General features: G+C 40.6%; 1 protein-coding gene across 8 annotated transcripts in view; it reads left to right on the top strand.

The window, feature by feature from the left end:
- The window catches only part of LOC121873155 (ataxin-10-like), a 95,468-nt gene that overhangs the window by 27,803 nt on the left and 46,122 nt on the right, over positions 1-21,543 (top strand). For 7 of the 8 annotated variants that reach the window (XM_042376476.1, XM_042376472.1, XM_042376477.1 and 4 more), the window contains 2 exons: positions 7,354-7,452; positions 9,384-9,642. In XM_042376476.1, the coding sequence (XP_042232410.1) occupies positions 7,354-7,452; positions 9,384-9,642 (358 nt within the window). The remainder of the gene's footprint in view (positions 1-7,353; positions 7,453-9,383; positions 9,643-21,543) is intronic. The other variant, XM_042376478.1, reaches the window with a different exon arrangement.

Genomic DNA, 21,543 nt, shown 5'->3' with positions numbered 1-21,543 from the left:
TAAATCGAGAAAAATCAACTTTTCCACAAATAATTTTTAACCTTTTAAAATGATAAAACAATAAAAAATAAGTAAGAAAAACTATATATTGACCCTCTAGAAACTTCCCTGGCAGCACGGAGGGAGGGAGGGAGGGAGGGGGATAAGCAGACAGCTTGCTATGATGGGAGTACTCGTGGTCACCTACACACTTAGCAGCTAATTTTAGCTTGCCTTTGTGTCCGGGATGGCCAGTAATGCATATATTCACTGATCATAATACTTATTTCCTATAAATATTCATTTAGAATTTCTTTTATTTGCATTATTTTTCATAAAAGTGCTCGGCGACACACACGCAGTCTGTCTCCTGGCTGTCTGGCTGTCTGTGTTTGGTAGAGCAAGTAATGTGTAGAAGTAATTATCGGAATAATAATTCCACAAATAAATACATTTATAACATAATCATAGCATTATTTTCCAGTAATACTACACTACAATACAACTACACTACTTTTAGCAATGCAGTTATATCCCCGTTAGCCGGAACAATTGGTGCAGAATATTTCCGGCGACTTTCTCAAGCTCGGAAAAATCCCCCATCCCCGGAAATATTTCCTGTTACAGGAACAATATTCCCAAGTGTCTAAGCTATGCATCTTGCACAGACAAACACTAACCCACATCCTCAGAATGTTTCTGTGTGCTGGCGAGGTTTCCAAGAGTCTAAACTAAAAATCTATATGATATGGTCGTGAATGAAGCTGTGTGCTACAGCAAGGACTGATAGTTTCCAATCCCTTAGAGCTGTGGTGAATTAGTGGATCTCATGTAACTGACCTGACCTGACACAATGTCAGGTGGAGGTAGGGTGGGGTCTCATTACTGACCTGATACAATGTCAGGTCACCCACTGTTGGGTGGGGTATTTATGCTTACACTTATCACATTGTATTCCATCAACATTACGTTACATAAGATTTTAAAATGTGGAGTGAGAAAGCAGAAAGGTGTGGGTGATTAGCAGTGTTGCATAGCAATTTTTAAAGTGTCGGAGCTGTCAAAATGATGTCCGTTTCCTAAACCGTTTCTATATACTTGTGTGTGTATATAATTGCCCAGACTATACCCTGGGTATATTCTGGGCTAGTCCAGTTTATACCCAGGGTATAAAACAGGCTAGGCTATTTCATACACCCCTAGGCCAGATTATACCCCCACACACACACACACACACTCAGGAACCAGCCCTAAGAGAGTTCTGTTTTGAACTCAGTGGTCTGGCTAAGCTATCTTAATTTAAATTAAAAAACACGAATGGTGTGAAGTGTCTGCTGAACATCAGGGCTGGCTGAGTCTGGAAGTGGTGCTGCATCACTCTTGTCGGCAGACTTCAGGTCAATGGGCAGCTTGGCAGTGCGGCCATACATCACTTCGTAGGGCGTGCACTTCGTTGAAGCATGGATAAATGTATGATAAGCAAACAAAATGCCTGGAATGTACTGATCCCAATCATCGGTTTGGTCGTTGACGAGCTTACTCAGTGCAGCCTTCAGTGTCCTATTGTCACATTCCCTTTGGCCGTTTGACTGTGGGTGGTATGCCGAGGCTATACGGTGATCTATCTGGAAATGGTCCATAATCATGTCAATGACTTTGTTTACGAATTCACGACCCTGGTCACTGATAAGGCTGTCCATGCAGCCTAGTCGACATACAACAGAGTAAAGGAACTGTGCCACTGACTTCGCGCTCTTGTCCGGGATAGCTGCGGCTTCAGACCACTTGGAGAAATGGTCTGTTATGGCGACGATATACTTGTTACCACTTGTAGTTTCTTGAAGAGGTCCAATAATGTCAATCCCAACCAGACTCCAGATCTTGGCAGGTACAGGTATGGGGTTGAGTGAAGGAGCTTCTCTGCCGACTTTGGGATTACCGACGAAACACTTCGTACATGCCTTCACATATTCTTGTACATCGTTCTTCATGCCTTTCCAGTAATGTCGCCGAGATATTTTACGGAAGGTTTTAACTCTGCCAAAGTGCCCTCCTGTAGCTGGATTATCATGACAGGCCTTCAGAATGCATGGCACACGGATTTTGACAAGAACCTCCTTGTCTCCATGGAAGAGAGTTCCACTGTCAGCACGAAATGGTTTTGCTTTTTGACGAAACCGAGACTTTACATTCACACGCTTGGCAGGATCCGGGTCATAGATATGCTGAGGATACTTTGAGTCAGCGCTGGTGTAGAAGTTCAAACTCTGGTTGTACAGGTTATCATCCATGATAGATTTTTTTGTGAAAGTGAAAAAATTATGAATAAACTAAATAATATGCACACTAATTAGAGGAAACACAACAACACCAGTCACAAGCTTCAGGCACAATGACAGACAAAAACAAGAGCACCAGTATATATACATGACCTCAGTCTACCCTCTGACAACCTCACACCTAACCTGACCTGGCATCTTCACGTGACATTACACCTTACAGAAAGATAATGCTTTCTTTATTTTGTCTAGAGAGAGGTCGGGGTAAGTGGGAGTCAAAAAACAAGCAGGCCCTGGGAAGTAAAATTGGTTACTCAGGACAAGGGGTAAAACAGGACCAGGGAAGGGTAGGTTTAAATGTATACTATACAAACAGTAGGAGCGTTAGAAATAAAATAGACTTGCTGAGAGGGGTTGTATGTACTGAGAATGTAGACGTCATAGCAATCACCGAAACTTGGATGAATCTGGCAAGCAAAAACTTCCTATCAGAGTACCACATAGAAGGGTACAACCTTTTTCACAAGGGCAGGGAAGGTAGGAAGGGGGGAGGGGTCGCTCTCTTCGTCAGGGACACATTAAAATGTTTTATTAATAATTCAATAAAGGGTGAAATAGGAACCGATTCTGTATGGGTAGAAATTACGGAAGGAAGAGAAAAACTAATTATGGGAGTGATTTACAGGCCCCAAGTCTTGGGAAAGAAACATCTCAGCCTATATGGCAGGAAATGAGTAGGGCAGCAAAATACAACAACCTGTGCATTATGGGGGATTTCAACTTCAGAAATATTGACTGGAGCAACATTGTAGGTGACTATGAATCTGAAGACTTCCTAGATGCAGTGCAGGATAATTTTTTGAAACAACTAATTACAGAACCTACTAGAGGTGACAATATATTAGACCTAGTATTAACAAATAAAGAAAATATTATCAGATATCACAGTAGGGGAAGAACTAGGTAACAGTGATCACAGAGAAATCAGGTTCACCCTAAATTGGGAAACGAAAAACAATGACAATATGGTCAGAGTCCCAGACTTTCGATTGGCGGATTATGAGGGGTTAAGAAGGTACCTAGGTGAGGTCACCTGGGAACAGTCAGGTCAGTCCCCAGTAAGAGCGGGTGAGGTCACAGATGACACAACAATTGATAATGACTATAATATATTCACTAGTATACTACGTAAAGCACAAGAACAAAATATACCATACAGAAAAATTAGGTCAAATAAGAATGAACCAAGGTGGATGACCAGAAAACTTAAACATGACATAGGAATAAAGAAAGGAATTTATGAGAAATTAAAGGGAGGGGAGGAGCAGCTCAGAAATAGGTATAATGAACTATCTAGGAATGTTAAGAAAAATGTAAGGAAGGCAAGGAACAGATTAGCAGACCCCTCGTAAATTTATTCACAAAATCATTAGACGCGGGAGTTGTGCCAGGCTTGTGGAAACAGGGAAATGTAGTACCCATATTCAAAAAGGGAGACAGAGCATCAGCGTTAAATTACCGGCCGATCAGTTTGACGTCAGCAGTGGGGAAATTTCTTGAATCAATTATAGCAGATAGCATCCGATCGCATTTAGACAAAAGCAAATTAATGTACGACTCAACATGGGTTTACAAAGGGAAAATCTTATCTAACAAATCTGCTGACGTTTTTTAGGAAAGTCTTCGAGGTAGTAGATAATGACGATAATTACGATGTTATTTACTTAGACTTTAGCAAAGCGTTTGACAGAGTACCACATCAGAGGCTTCTGAGAAAAGTTAAGGCTCATGGTATCGAGGAGAAAGTCTTAAATTGGATAAAATCATGGCTCACCGATAGAACACAGAGGGTCAGCGTAGATGGTGTTAAATCTGAGTGGGGCTATGTAACCAGTGGGGTCCACCAGAGGTCAGTACTAGGTCCACTCTTGTTCATAATCTACATAAATGATTTAGATTCTGGGATCAGCAGTGACATAAGCAAGTTTGCGGATGACACCAAAATAGGGCGGCAGATTAATTCAGGGCAGGATGCAAATGCACTACAGGAGGATTTAAATAAACTGCAGGAGTGGTCAGAAAAATGGCAAATGAAATTCAACACCAGCAAGTGCAGCGCACTTAATATTGGAAGAACAAATACTGTCAATGTATACAGCCTTAACAACATCAACCTAGAGAAGTCGACTTGTGAAAGAGGCCAATGTTCGAAATAAGGCAAACAGAGTACAGTGTATTGGGTTTTATATCTAGAAGTTTAAGTAATAAGAGTGGAGAGGTCTTATTGCAACAATATCTTGTGCTAGTCAGGCTGCACCTCGATTATGCGGTTCAGTTCTGGTGCCCTTATTATAGAATGGATATCAATTCACAGGAGTCGGTGCAGCGAAGAATGACAAAAATGATTCCGGGACTTAGAAACCCTCCATATCAAGATAGGTTAAGGAAACTAAACTTGCATTCCCTAGAAAGATGAAGAGTGCGGGGGAGATATGATAGAAGTATTTAAGTGGGTGAAAGGAATCATTAAAAGGGATATAGATAAAGTTCTTATAATATCCGAGCAGGGTAGGACTCGTAGCAACAGATTTAAGTTGGATAAGTTTAGGTTTAGGAGGGAGATAGGAAGGATCTGGTTCACAAATAGGGTGGTGGACGAGTGGAATAAGCTTAGCAACTTTGTAGTAAGTGCTGGAACGCTGGAGAGTTTTAAAAGGAGGCTAGATAGGTTCATGGATTACAGAGAGTGGTAGTAACTCTCGTCAGGAGCTGCAAGCCCCAAAATATATAAATTATGATGGAAAAAAACTCTGGACATTGAAATACAGACTTATTTATGAAAAACACAAGGAGATATAATCAGGACTAGAGAGGTATAGTCTAAGCTAACCCAAATTATACCCCGGGGTATAATATAGCCTGGGCTGTAACCCCGGGTATAGTTTGGCGGGGAGTTAATGTGGGCTGCTACACCGGCAGCACTGCACCCCTGCTGATTAGAGAGTTGTGTGTGGAAAGGAGTGATAACATGCACCAGTGTTGCCAAGAGCTAAGTTCCTCAACAGCTGATCTTTTAATTCACCACCACATAGTTAACCACACATAAATATATGTCATACAATATGGGGATGTCTTGATTTGATGTGGTATTAATTAATAAATAAATAAGCAATATTGTATCATCAATGACAGTTGTTTGATGAATAGTAGCATACTACAATTGTCACTACTATTCATCAAACTACTGTACTGTACTGTCATTAACAATACAATATTGTTATTTATTATTCATTAATTAATACCCCAACTCCACATCATACATAGAATTTTTTGTGTGAGACACTGAGTTGGACGGAGGCAGGGAGAAAGTAGGGGGATGCAAGGTGCTGGCAGGGAGGCAGGTATTCCCCTTTTCACCAATGATCAGCCTCTTATGGTGTGTTTTATCATGGTTAATATAAAATATTGGACATTAGAAAAAATACTATGTATAATTATTAATTTGATGTCAAAATTACATGACAGGTCGAGTAATAAGGCACTATTTTCACCCAGAACTCTCTACTGGGAGGAGAGTAGGTGGCTGGTAAGCTTAGCCATTGCCAAATTTACCATTGTACAAAAAGTATTGTACTGTACTCCAGCTATCAGAGAGTTCCGGGTTTGAGGGATTCTGGCTATCGGAGATATTACTGTATTACTTTGATACAACATGATAAAGTGGACAAACAATGAAAATGAAACGACATAAGTATGTAGGTACGGTACTTACATTCAGGAAGCCTCCCTGTGGCCGAGCGTGTCGTGTGACAGGCAAATAGTCACAATGGAACCTGATAACCAGCGCTGGGCATTTAAACAGTGGCGGGAAAAGTGCTCGTTCTGGAACGTCACCCGGGGTATAAGGGTTAATGGTCAATTGTGTGATGAGAGATGGTGTTTCAAAAAAATCTCTGCCACCATAAAAGTGTCAAAAGTACTGTACAGTACTGTAATTGAATGACTCAAACAAAGTAAATATAACACATTGAAGTTCTTTTAATAATGATTAAATAACTTTGTGTCTTAAAGTCTAGTGTTGACCAGCCGTCTATTATAAATGACAGGTTTTGTAATACAACTAAAGGAAAATACAGTAAAACCTCGATTAACCGACCCTCAATTAACCGACTTTCGGATTAACCGTCAATCCCGAACCCTAAAAAAAAAAAAAAATTACGGGATTAGCCCACCCGGGCACAGGTCACTGTCCCACATCAGGGCCTGGGGGGCGATAATGTAATAATATTAATAATGCTAATGCTAATAATAATAATAATAGTCATAAAGAACCATAAAGAAATGCAAAAATGAAAAAAAAAATCGAGTGAGAAACAATGTACCTGTATGTATATTGTGTTGTGAATAGTAAGAGAAACAATTGAGACCCTGGAAGTGTGTGTAAATGAGGCAGAAAGTCACTTGAGCAACCTGGGACTTGGTCACAATTTTTGTGATGATATAATTATGTTCCTTGACTTTTCCATTTTTTTTTCACGGTTTCTGTGCTGGTTCATATTTATTTACTAAAGTGGTTAATGTTTTAAAGCAAATTCTTTTTAAATCTGAATGGCAAATGAACAAAAATGAATAGAGGGAATTAAATGAGGTAGGTTAGGGAAAGGTACTTTGAAAATGTATGTTTTATTTCCGTAGACTTTATGTATTATTAACCGACCTTTTGGATTATCCGTCGGCCCCTTCCCCCCATATGTGGTCGGTTAATCGAGGTTTTACTGTAATTGTTAATTTCTTAAAAAAATCATAAACGAGTAAACTCGACGTTTTGAATACTATACCAACAATCAGACAACTCTTTTACAATGATGTATATTGACTGACCGTCTTTGATTTTAGAAACTAATTAATCATGGTAAAGTTTTTTCTATCCTCTTAAAAATTGCAGCAAAAATAATTGAAGCTTGACTCCAATAACAACTGGATCAACCACTTCTAATTTGTTGTGAGTTAATAATGTTAAAAATAAGATTCTTGTGTGTTGTTTGTTAACATTACAATACTAGTGTTGAACATAAAAAAAAGTATATCCTCCCAGAGACCTGCTTGGATATCCTGACTGGCAGGTGTCTCAAATGGCATCAATGATTCTACATAATTGCCTTCTAGAGGAGGGCCTACGAAAAGAACTCTGCAGGTATGATCTTGTTGGTACTCCCTGGCATCTATATACAGTGATATAAACATTAGCTGGAACAATTGGTGCAGAGCACTTCCAGGAATGAGAGATTTCCGGGCAACGAGATGACTCTCTCGAAGCCGGGAAAAAATCCCTCGTCCCTGGAATTTTCCGGGTAATGGGAAAATCTTCTAAGAAGTTCCAGAAATTGCACATTACTTAATCTCTCGAACTTGGAAAGTAATACCCCATCCCCACAATTCTTACGGGTACCGGAATTTTCTCGGAATATACCAGAATGATGAATTATTCATCTCTGAAAGTCGGAAAAAATCCCCCATCCTCAGAATTTTTTGGGTCCAGGGAAAATTTTCTCAGAATTTTCCAGAGAATGTGCCCCTCAGAAAATCGTTCCCAAAGTAGGAAATTTCCAGAAAATTGAGGCTTTGGGAACAATTTTCCAATAAAATTTATATTCCGGCTATCGGAGAGTTCCAGTTAAAGAGGGATTCTGGTTAACGGAGATATTACTGTGTATACAGTCGACCCTCGTTAATTCGGACTAATAGGGGGGGAAGGGTGTCCGTTTTAGCCGATTGTCCGAATTAACCGATTTAGGGGTTAATATTGCATTATATTTCAAAGTCATTGTTTTCGTCACGATTTTATCCCACTTTCCACTGTAATACGTACGTAATTTCAGCAAAAATGTTACATTTCCGTGAATGTATTATATCAAGCACAGTATGAATAGAATATCATTGTAATATAACAGTATTTTAACCAAAAACTATTAAAAAACGAGTAACTTCTCTTGAACATCGGAAGGTTAGGTAAAATCTTTTGTTTTCGTCATGTATTTTATCCTATTTTACATCACGTTTCAGCAAAACTACTATTTATTTCCGAGAACATATTCATTCAGGCACAGTTAAGGTAAAATATACATGTGATGTAACAGTTTTTTAACTGAAAACGATTCGAAAAACACGTGTACCGTCTAGCTGATACAGCTGGTGGTGCGTCAAGCGTCGTTGTAAACAATAGAAGGGTGAAGTAGATTACCGGGTATTATATTAAGTGTGAAATATCGAAAAGGTTTTTATTACCAGTATTTTTTGTAGATCAATGAGAACTGTGATACCGTATATGATATAATAAGTTAGCCTGTGCTAAGAACTTCAACATAGACTACTGAAAGCACGTTGTAAGGTAATTTAGCCTATTGTAAGTTGGTGAGCTTCAGTTACTGAAGGAACTGCACAACTTTTCATTACTAATTGGTACATATTTTACATTTCCATTGTTTACTGGCAGTAAATGGTAAATATTTTTCATGTCTGAAGCTAAAAGTTGCTCCTCGCCCTTCCCATCATGCACGGGTTCAACCTAACAAAACTATTACGCATGTATAGGACGACCCCCAATTTTTTGCCTAAAAATTTGGTCTTAAAAACTCGAACTATACACGAGTATATACGGTATTCCCAGGAATACGAATGTCTGACTTACAAACATTCATCAATACGAACGGGGTTGAACTTTAAATTTACAGTATTTTATTTACCTGATGACTTAATTTTTACTTTCATTTACTGTATTTCCTTAGTATATTTCTTCTTTTCTCTTAAATTAAGTGATTTTGGATGGATATAAGGATTTTAAGCATTGTTCCGTAAGTACGATATGCACAAACTGTAGCATTTGTTTCAACTTACGTGCATTTTCGACTTCAGAATGCCCCTAGGAACAGAACTTGTTCATAACCCGGGGACTGCCTGTATATTAAACCCTGTAACTTCCATATCTAATGAAATGTTCTATTATGAATTTCTTGATGCATATCCCTCACATTCTTTTACTATTAAAGAGTTGGTTATATACTATAACTCCCATCACAAGGAAAAATCATTGTCATCTTTATTTTTCTCTCTTATTGCTTGACACAGGAATAATCAGGTGAAGGTCATTGTAAACAAGTTACTGTCCCTGTATGTGAATGAGAGTCAATACTCTTGCTTTGTTTTATTCTGTCTGGAGTTGCTTCTGTGCAGCAAAGACATTGTAGAGGTCTCTTGGTCTCACCTCTCTGGAGAACAACAGCTGCTGTGTCTGGATGTGCTGGCTGCTATATTGACAGACACATCACAGAAAAGGTGTGAGCCTCTGTCAACCTCCACAATTACTTTTCTAGTCCACTTTTTCAAGGTAAGAATATATGTTTATATTGAATTCAACTCAGGTGTTTCCCTAGGGATTACTTATGCAGAAGCTCTTGCTGGGTTGTTGATTGAAATGGTTTATACAGTAGAACGTCGATTTAAAGCGATTCAATTTAAGATTATTGATTTAAAGCGACACCCGCAATTAAGGACAATGTTTTAATTAAAAGTGAATCTTTCCTATTTTGCGAAAGTCAATCTGGTGCATCATATTTTAAAATTCCCGCCTAATGTTTCTCTGGGTACGCTAGACTGTCCTAAGGGCAGAGCTGTACTGTACATGTACTCAAAATAATGTACTAAATGATTACTAAAATTTTTGTCAAGTGCAAGCTATGGCATCATTATTTTCAAATTAATCACTATCTTATAAGAATTCCAGCAATGTAAATTATATTCTCCCCGGTCACTTCTGTGACATTTTATAAGAAAAAAACAATAATCAATCTAAAGGACATAAATAAACAAATAAATACTTCACTAGACCTTCGGCCCCAACTGTCAAACATGTCACTGTCACCCCTCCCTCCCTCCCCCCATCTTCCCAGCCGGGGTTTGGTTTTTTAGGCTTACAGTTTTTATCTTATATAATATCACAGACTAAAGTTAGGAGAATATAATTTGCATTGCTAGAATCCTTGAAAGACAGCAAATAATTTGAATAGAAACATCATATATTTTGCACAAGAGATACAATTTTTAGCCTTTTGTAATAAAATTAGTTAGAACTAAAATTTGTATGTCTAATGCAAACCATAGCATGTATATATTCAAACTATCACTATCTTATAAGAATTCCAGCAATGTTAATTATATTCTCCCAGGTCAGTTCAGTGACATTTTATAAGAGAAAAACTTAAAGTCACTCTTAAGGACAGATAAATGAATAAGCACTAGACCTTGTCATCAACTGTCAAACATATCACCACACCTCTCCCCCCCCCATCTTCCCATCAGCTGATCGCTAGTAAACAGATCATTTCACATCCCATAAATTTAGTTGTGTTGATTTATGAGTGTTTGTTTTTACATAATACTACAAAAAACAATGTTTTGTTTATTCTAGGAGATGGGCTCAGGTGCATCTGGGTAGACTCTCAGTCTTTTTAGTATTTTGTGTTTCTCTCAAGTACCAAACTAAATTATTCCATTGACACAACACTTTGATTTAGTGCGAATTCGGTTTAAAGTGACCTCTCTTAGAACGTATCTCGTGTTATATCGACGTTCTACTGTATCATAATAATATAATTAAAATAATGTTTCTCTTATATTGGGTACACTATACTGTACAAGCTAATACCTTCACACTGGTAACCCAAATAGACCCGTTAATTGGTCATTGAATACTTGGAGACTAACACTGGGTGGTAGCAGTTTATGTCAAGTTAGAAAATTAGTTACACCTACTGTACCTCTCATGCAGAGGCCTGAGAAGGATTATTAGTGATAGAAGTTGCCATTTAAAGCAGAAATTGTTTGTTGTAGCCTCATATGCAATATACATCTCCCCTGTCAGCTGTTTGGTTACAACATAAGCCTACAATTTTTACTTAGTCCTAATCCTAGCCATGTGATCACTGAGTAAGGATGTTTTTGTCCTGAGTTTAACTCAGGACAAAAACATCTCTTCCTGTTTCTACAGTAGAATCCCAGTTATCCAGTATCTGAGCAACCAGTAGATTCAACTAAGTGGCACCAAAATGAAATACTAAAAATTAAAATTCCTCCGAAATCAGCTAGTATCTTAAGTTTGAATGCCACGTGCAATGGGGATGAGCTGCTGTTTTTATTGCTATGATAAACAATAAAATCGATACAAGCATATCATAAAATACAATAGCACATAATTATGTACAAAAATAGCTCCTTCCACACTCAAACCACCCTCTGGGCGACACAACTCACTTCAGCCAAGCAGTCAACCAGTTGACTCATAGACCTGTGAATGCCATGACATCACATTGGGAGTGCGGCCATACAGTTATAGCCCACCACCTCCACACGCATACACACCCATGCTCTTCATTTTTCTTATTTTATAATTTTATATTATATTTTCGGCATTTCTAAGCCGCATTAGATTAGTGTAATGATTTTTCAACGACTTTTTTAGTCTTATTACAAGTAACAATATACGAGGCCGGCAAGTCCACTATGTAGTTAAAAACAAGGCCTTGGCTGAAACTGCCTCCACACATAATGACTTCTCACACATACACACACTCATACTTTTAATTTTTTTTGTTTTATATTACATTTTATTTATTTCTAAGCCATATTAGAATATTGTAATGATTTTCAATAACTTCTATACTGTAGATTCATTACAAGTAACAATGTACACGGCAGCCTGGCTGGCGAGTCTGTGACTTAGTTGTAGCCCAGTGCCTAGTACACTCATGTTAACTTCCCAAATATTCACACACATGCTCCTCATTTTATAGTTTTATATTATATTTTCTTTCTTTATAAGCCACATTGTTTATATAGAATGGAATAACTGTTAAAGAAATCCATTTTTCTGAGATAAGGATTTGCGAGGTCAGCCTGTACGACTGCGTTGAAGGATTTATTGGGGGATCCTAAGAGCGAGTTTCATCTAACCGTAAAAACTCTTTATCCAACACCTCTCATTCACCATAGGTACCAGATAGCTGGGATTCTACTGTACATGTAAATCTCTATTTGCAATGGGGTTAGGTTCCAGAAAACCCAATCGCAGGTTGAAATATCGTAAATCAGGTTCATTATAACATGAGGTTCATTGGGATAGGTTCCAGGCCAGTCGGACATCCACATGTATCACTGAATAAAAAATCATAGAATACTACGAGCACTACAACACAAAATTAAGCAACACTCACCACATGATTTAGAACAAGTTTGGTCATTATCACATGTCCCTTTAAAGGCGAAGGGGACTCTTTAAGGTGAAGTGGAGACATCAACCTGAGTCTCAAACAGACTTAGGAGGAGTCTGATGAGTGGGGACTGGAGGTGTAGCCTTCGTCCTGGCCTGAAAGATGGCGAGTAAAATGCTTGCCAGACATTTTCATTGTTACACTGCTCACTTCACAGCAGATTTGTAAAAACTACCGGACTTTGTTACTTAAGTAAATGTATTGTTACAGTGGCAAAATGTTACTCAAGTAGAAGTAAAAAAGTATCTCATTCATAAAGTACTCGAGTACTGAAAGTAAAAAGTAACAAAATTTTAATTTTTCTCAAATATGAAAATAAATCCACAGTAAATTATAAAAAACTAATTAACTAAAGATAATAATAAAAGACACAGCATTACACATGTTTATTTGCAAATCTTTCTAGTGAGAGTAATCAATTACCGATTCTTGAAATTATGGTTGTCCAATCAGGATCTTTTACGCCTAAATATAAGCCCATCATGACCTACTACAAGTGAGAGTTGAGCCGCTCTTCTCCTAACAGTCCATCACAGGGATAGTGAACAAGCTGAAAATATATTCATCGAACACTATAATCACTTTCTTCCTTATCCACACAAGTATCGCCAACGTGGACTTATGGTCTGCAGACCTGAGGTTGTCTCTGCTCACATTAGGTTAGGATACAGACCTATCTGGCAAGTATCTGAGGTGGGGCATGACCTGCGCTTCTCTTCCTGTAAACTTGAGAATTAATTCTTGTACACTACTGACACTTTGATGGATGCTAACTCCCATTGTCCTTAAATCATATCAATATTGTCTCCATATCACAAGTCATAGCGTGTCTTACAAGACATGAGTACCAATGTACTGTATTAGTGTCTGTGCGCATGGTCTTGTGACTAAGCTTGTCGCCCCCTGGGGTGTAATAAATTCATTAAATAATAAGCCCAGCATGATTAAACAGATGCTCACAAGCAGCAGATGCAGGTAGTGGGTGTTAAGCTTGTCAAGGTGTTCGTTAAAGGTTGTGAGATCTTCGCATGAGTTGCATGAGTTCTGACACTTGATTCTGGTAGATTTGAGGTCACAGATTCTGAAAATGGCATTCGTTTGTGCAGATCAGGTCTAGATTCAGCAATCAGGCCTGTGCCCCATTCAGATGATGTTCCAAAGCCTATCTTCACTCAACTTGCTTCCGTTGAATCTGACAGTGAATATGACACTGAGGTCACAGTGGAGTCAACTAACAGAAATAGTGACTCAGATTTTGCAGGCATATCAACAGAACCGCAAACATTTAGCCAAGCAGAACTCAATGACTTAGTTCGAGATCTGGGTCTGTCTAAAAAGCTGTCAGAATTGTTGGCTTCACGGTTAAAAGATAAAAACTTGCTGAAAATAGACACAAAGGTAACATTCTTTCGCAACAGAGAAAAGAACCTCTTACAGTTCTTTGATTCTAAATTTGAAATGTGATATTTCTGGATTAGTCACCGCGATGGGAGCTCCAGGTTATGATCCGAAAGAGTGGCGCCTCTTTATAGATAGCTCTAAGCGGAGTCTGAAGTGTGTTTTATTACATATAGGCAACATCTTTGGCGCAATAACCATAGGACACTCAGTACACCTGAAAGAAAAATATGAACACATCAAAACGGTTTTGGAGCTACTCAAATATGAAGAACACAAATGGATCATCTGTGTTGATCTAAAAATGGTCAATTTTTTGCTAGGACAGCAAGGTGGGTATACAAAATTTCCTTGCTTTATCTGCCTCTGGGACAGCAGAGCCAAAGACAGACACTGGATTCAGAAGGAATGGCCAGTTAGGGAAAGCCTCAATGTTGGGGAAAAGAACATCATTTATGAACCCCTAGTGGAACGTGAAAAAATTGTTTTCCCGCCCCTTCACATCAAGCTGGGCCTTATGAAACAGTTTGTCAAGGCGCTCGATACTGACAGTGACTGTTTTAAGTATCTGTGTGAAGTGTTCCCTGGTTTAACGCTAGAAAAACTCAAAGCAGGTATTTTCGACGGCCCTCAAATTAGGACGCTGATTAAAGACCAAGCCTTCACTCAATCCATGACTGATGTTGAGAGAAATGCATGGGGAGCATTCGTTTCTGTTGTAAGGAACTTTCTTGGAAACAGGAAATCAGAGGACTATAAAAAGCTCGTTGAATCTTTGATGGAAAGTTTCCATGTGTTAGGTTGCAACATGAGCATTGAGATGCATTTCCTGAACAGTCATCTTGAACTGTTTCCGGCAAACTTGGGGGACGTGAGTGATGAGCAAGGTGAACGCTTTCACCAGGATATCAAAGTCATGGAAGACAGGTATCAAGGTCGCTGGGACATTCACATGATGGCGGACTATTGCTGGAGCATTCAGCGAGACTGCACTGAGAGGCGATATTCAAGACAGTCCATTAAACGCAAGTTTGTGCCTGAATAAATCTGGCATAGTTCACAAAAGCAGCTGATGAATCCAAAATATGCTTGTCAAGGTAAATAAAAGTAATTAAAAATTAATTCTACGTGTTTGGTAATTCCTCTCTGTGTGCTGGTTTAGATTTTTAGCAGTAGTATATGGTAGTCTAACTATATATAGTAGTAAATGGTAGGTAACTCACCGCAACAAAACTAGACCCGATAGAAAAAAACCGGTGCCATATTTGAAATCAGTGACCTCAATTTACCCAGAAACAGGTCTCAAAATGTATGCAACTGACAAAAAGTTGAATATTGTTCCCCAGTGTTATGATTAACTCGGCCTTTATCGATTAACTATGAATGATTGTACCAAAGGAAAAATAAAAATAAGTATAAAAACAGAAATGTATTAACAATAATAAATTAAAAATAGTGACAGCATATTAAGGAGACCATACAAAATATGAGTCATGGCTGGTAAAGGTGGGGCCTGGTGTCACTTGGCGACTCGGGCCAACTGGACTTCATGTACATGGGGTTACACTGGAGGCCGCACCCATCATCGAGGGTGTGAGCACTATGTTGAAAAGTTGCTGTAGTGGGCTAGTGGCACACACAAATCTTATCGAGGTAACACACTATCCCAGCTAGCTAGGTCGCTAGCAGCAGGCCACACAGGTCACCACACTGCAGCAGCTCCACCACTCCATATTAAGAAGCTGAAGGATTGAACACGTCCTTAGTTTTGTACCAACTAAACTATTTACTTGTAACACCAGTTAAGTATGCCAATTCTTTTTTAAACACACTATATACATAAACAGTATAGTCTTCATTTATGCGGTCAATTGAACCCGTGGAGTACCGCGTAAAACGAGAAACGCGTAAATGAAGTAACGGAACATATGGGATTAATTGAAATAGAGACTGGGCCGACCCCCAAACTCCACTTTTTGCCACACAATACGTACGTTGTAGTAAAAATGTTATCATAAATTTATGATGGTATGCACTCACACATAATATAGAATAGAAATATCAATAAGAGAATAATATACTGTACCATGTAAAAGAAAAATCAAGGTTTATCGCTTAAGTTAGTAGAAGAGATGGGTCGGCATACCAGGATGGGGTCTGGTTCCGTGACAGAGAGCAGATTACTGGCCCTCAGGTGAATCACCATCACTGTCCACCATAGTTGTCAGGGCCTCCGTGACAAACCCCTCAAAGTCATCACTGTCACTGGCTTGGGTTGGCTGTGGTGGGTTGCGGGCGAAGAAGTCAGTGATGTTACGCTGATGGCTAGTGTTGATGTGTTCGTGATACATTGTGATGTACGGCTCCATAGTTTGCAACAGATGGTTACTGAAGACTTCATAGCGGTGATCGTCAGGGTCGTTGGAAAGGACGAACTTGAGTTTCTTGGCAAACTCGATGGCATCCTTTACATTACCATGCGTTAACTTGTGTTCTTCTCGGGCTGCCGCACCTCCTGCATCTTCACTGACATCATCGTCTTCCAGCTTCTCGTCAGCAGTCACCTCAGGATCCCTGATTACCTCCATGATGTCGTCGTTGGTGGTCTCGGAGAAGCCTGCAGCTGTAACACGCTGTGCAGCTTCTCTTACAATGTCCAATGCCACAGCAACAGATTGAACCTCTCCAGCCACCGCTTGACTCTGCCTCCCACCTGGGATACCCTGCAACACATGCCACCACGCGTGACGAATCGTTGTCACAGACAGCTGCCCCCATGCCTCCACCAAGAAATCAACAGCTTTCTTGACGTTAAACATTTTCCAAAACTGTTTGACTTGCACTTCATGCTCCGCCAACTCTTGTTATGGATCCTCGTCCTCGCTCTCGCTATCAGTGCCACTCAGAAGGTTACGCAACTCATCCTTGGTGTTGGTACAGTCGTTCAGGAGTTTAAAGTTCTTTGCAGAGAATGCAGCCTTAACGTTTAATATCAACTTCTGGTCCATGGGCTGGATTAACGACATAGTGTTGGGAGGAAGGAAGACCACTTTTACATTGGGGTGATGATCCAACAGTAGTGGCGAGTGTCCTGGTGCATTGTCAAGCAGCAACAAAATGTTGAATGGCACATTATTTTGCTCGCAGAATTTCTTGACGTCAGGAACGAAACAGCCGTCAAACCAGAAGAGGGACAGACTAGTGAACATCCACGCCTTCCTTGAGGTTAGCCAGTGGACATTTAACTTGGTCATGTCCATGTTCTTGTAGGCGTGCGGCTTGCGGGCTATGTGGATCACCGACAACTTGAGCTTACAGGTACCGGAGGCATTGGTGGTAAACAGGACGGTGATGCGCTCCTGCAATTTCCGGCCCCGACACTTGCTGGCAGACTGGACAACGAAGGTCTTGGAAGGTAATTTTTTCCAAAACAGACCGGATTCATCCATGTTGAATACCTGGTCGTCGGTGTACGGTCAACACTCGCTCCTTCACCACCAATGTTAATGTTGGTAATCTTGTTCCTTTTCTTAAACCCTTGCTGCCACCCAGAGGAAGCAGTGAAGGGTTTGGGCTCTGCAATTCCCATCTTGCGCGCCACTGATGCGTACAGTTCACGTGCGTAGTCCTGCACTGCCCGCATGTCGACCGCCATGTTACGTCTTGCTTGACGAATTAAGTAGCTCACCAGCAAGTTCTCCGTCTTGAGCAGCACCTTATTCTGACAGTACATCACCATTGAAGCACCTGCAGACTTTGTGATGCTCATGTGTTCTTTAATCTTGGCGGCATCCTTCTTGATCGTCCGGATCGTAGATTCGTTCACGCCATGCTGGCGCGCCAAATCACTTGTCTTGTTCCTTTTTTTAAAGCTTGCACGATCTTGTGCTTAACTTCGCAACTTAGGGCACGTTATGTCTTCTTGGGCTTGAGGTGGCTGGGTCCAGGTAATGCAAGGTTTTTCTGTAGTGGTGGGGGTCCAGTGGATGCCATTGTTGAACAGATTAGCGAGCACAATAGAGAACAGTATATGCGGCGACAGTAGAACAATGAGACTGACGCGGCTGGGTCAGGCGCTCCCTCCTGTCCCAGGCCACGTCATATAACATTAGACCAATCACAGCTAGCGGTGGAGGGAATGCGTGGGTGGTAAGGATGCGTGGCCCAATCACAGTCCAATACGTCATATGACGTCAGCGATAACGCAACAGCGACCTAATGTGCACCCCCCACTGCGCTGCTTCCTGCGTATGGTCGAGAATGGACCGCTTGAATGAAAAATGGCGTGGAGCGTCTGGACCTCCAGCCGCTCTCCGTGAAAATGACCAAATTTACCGCGTAATTGAAGCATTTTCATTCTGGCAAGGCACCGCGTCAATGACCAAACGCGTAAACAAAACCCGCGTAAATCGAGACTATACTGTATATTAATTATTAATTGTATTCACAGAGTGGAAGAGTATCAAGCGGCGAGGCAGGTCCCGGCTAAGTGACGCGGCCTGCCTTGCCGGCCATTCACAACAGCTCATGTAAAATGAATTTTTAGTTCAGAAACATGCGAGTTTAGAACTCAAGCTAAAACTGTATCTTCCTAAAACTGTATCTTGTTCTTGTGAGACCACACATGGACTACGCAGTTCAGTTCTGGTCACCGTATTACAGAATGGATATAGAATCCTTGGAAAGAATTCAGAGGAGAATGACAAGACTAATCCCGGGCATTAGGAACCTTGAGTATAGAGACAGGCTAAAGCATCTTAATTTGCACTCCCTCGAGAGACGTAGAGCGAGGGGCGACCTGATAGAGGTGTATAAGTGGAAGGCAGGGCTAAACAAAGGGGACATTACAAAGGTACTCAAACTATCCAACCAGGAGCGAACTCGTAACAATGGTTTTAAATTAGATAAATTTAGATTTAGGCGTGAAATAGGTAAACACTGGTTTGGAAACAGAGTAGTGGATGAATGGAACAAGTTACCAAATATCATCATGAACTCGAATACGCTGAATAGCTTCAAACATAGGTTGGATGCTTATATGAGCAATAGGGGTTGGGTGTAAATGGGACTGCCCAGTATGGGCCAATAGGCCTGCTGCAGTTTCCTCCATTCTTATGTTCTTATGTTCTTGTGTGAGATAAGACAGGGTAATTCATTCACAAAGCTTGAGAGATAAGTCACAATGTTGGGAAAGACCTCAGTAACTCCATTGCATCCCCAGGGCATGCCAAGTAGCTGTCAAGGTCCTTCAGTTGAGGAGTTTGTGGATGATTGTTGCCTCCATAGTGACTGAGTCTGACTAAAACTCATCTTGAACTGTCCCTCTAATTGAGGTGTGGCTGTGGTGACATCACTTTTTGATTCTATTTGATGAGTGGCTGAATTCTTCACACCATGTAACATCTGACAGGTGCTGGGGGGGGGTGGAGCAGTGGTACTTATTTATTGAAGCAGAATTTTAAATACACTCAGTCTCACACATACGTATAGATACAGGTTTTATATCAAAAAATTATGTAAAGCATTTTAGAATCACAGCCTCTTTGAAATTCATTTTAGGTACAGGTACAGTAAATCCTCGCTTAACGTCGTCCCGCTTAACATTGTTTCGGTACTACGTCGCTGAACTTGAGAGACCAAAAATTTGTTTAACGTCCCGGTGATCTGATACTACGTAGTTTTGCGTCGTCACTGACTACTTTCTACAACGCATCATCCGCTCTTGTCTGGCCGCGCTACGCTCTCTTGGCTCGGCGCGCTGCCCTCACTCACGGAACGTCACAGCGTCCCCATGCGACGCCAAGCCAGTCTCTGTTACGACTCCGCATCATTCGTGTGTGCTTAAGTGCTTTTGCTCCAAAACTGTTCTCTAACCATACGAAATGGCTTCCAAGCACCCATCAAGTGCTACTGATGCTAGTGTAGTGAAGAGGCAATGTAAGACCATTACCTTTGCTATGAAAATGGATGTATTAACAAAATTTGAAAAAGGGGAACATGATATGGACATAGCCGCTGTGCTTGGTCTATCCCCCACTACGGTGCATACTATCAGGACCAAAGCCGACAGGATTAAGGTTAGTGCTGGAAGTGGTTCTTCTCTGAGTGCTACTAAGATGACTCTTACTAGAAGCACTGTGAAAGAGAAGGTGGAAAAGATGCTGGCTATGTGGATGGAGGACCAGAATCAACGCAATGCCCCTGTGAGCCATATGGTTATCCAGCATTAGGCCAGATCCTTGTTTGATGACTTAAAGGAAGAAGAGGGTGAAGGATCGAAGGAAGAGACCTTTACAGCCAGCTGAGGCTGGTTTCAACGATTAAAGCGTCGGTATAACTATTACAGCATAAAGATGACTGGTGAAGCTGCCAGTTCAGATACGGTTGCTGCCGAGACATTCCCACCAACAACGGAGGAGGATTGATTTTTTATTTTGCCGCTTACAGCCGCTAGTTATTGTGCACCCCACACTCATCCTGTGAGCGGTAGCGCAAAAGGATTACAGAGTAGAGTTTACAACAGGTCATAATAATTAACCCTCCTCCTCTCCCGCCGTCCTCCGCTCCCACCCTCCTCCTCCTCCTCCTCTCCCGCCATCCTCCGCTCCCGCCGTCCTCCTCCTCTCCCGCCCCCTCCCGCCGTCCTCCTCCTCTCCCGCCCCCCTCCGCTCCCACCCTCCTCCTCCTCCTCTCCCACCATCTTCCTCCTTCACTCCACTACCCACCGCACACTTGCTCTACCACCTCTGCCTATTGGTGAGTACCAATACAAATTTAGTACTGTCGTTCTATATACTATTTTCTATAGAAATGGCAATGATTTTCTGTATATGTAACTTTTTTTATGGGGCAAAGGCTGGGGAATGTAACTTCCGTATTTTATCTATTTCTTGTGGGGAAAATTGATCCGCTTAACATTTTTTTGCTTAACGTCGCGTTTTCAGGAACGTAACCCCGACGTTAAGTGAGGATGCCCTGTATATGCAAAGAGCAACTGACCTCTAATGGGAAGACCAAGCCTCTGAAGGAAAGGTGAGGGAGAAGAGAGGGGATTTGACAAGGGAAGGAAGGGGGGGTGGGGGTAAGAAGGTAGGCTAGGTGAGGTGGGGAATCGAGGTGCTAATGGAAACAAGAAGATCAAAAGGAAAGTCTGCTGTCATGGCCACTGTCACCTGACGTCACCTCACCTCATGAGACCTCTAGGTATGTGACCTCGTGGTGTCTCCCCACACCCACATTGTACCCTTCACAGCTCCACCCACACCATGCCCTCCCACCACACAACTCCTTTACTATGGTTACTAATTAATTAATTAATTAAAAGATATATTATTAGTTTGCATGTAACGAGTAACAATTTTTATTTTTTTATTTGTATTGGAGTAAAAGTATTAAAAACCACCCTTATGTAATAGTAAAAGTAATAAAAAATTTGAGTAATTTTTAAAAAGTAAGTACTGTACTGTACCCAAAAATATTTCTTGAGTACAGTACTAAAGTAAATTTATTTAGTGTGTGCTTGTGTAATAATAATAAGAATTAATGGGTTATTGAAAAAGTCAGCA

The sequence above is a fragment of the Homarus americanus genome, unplaced genomic scaffold (genome assembly GCF_018991925.1).
Source record: "Homarus americanus isolate GMGI-L3 unplaced genomic scaffold, GMGI_Hamer_2.0 scaffold32929, whole genome shotgun sequence".
Taxonomy (NCBI): domain Eukaryota; kingdom Metazoa; phylum Arthropoda; class Malacostraca; order Decapoda; family Nephropidae; genus Homarus; species Homarus americanus.
The sequence above is the reverse complement of the archived record's forward strand: the minus strand, read 5'-3'. Positions and strand labels throughout refer to the sequence as shown.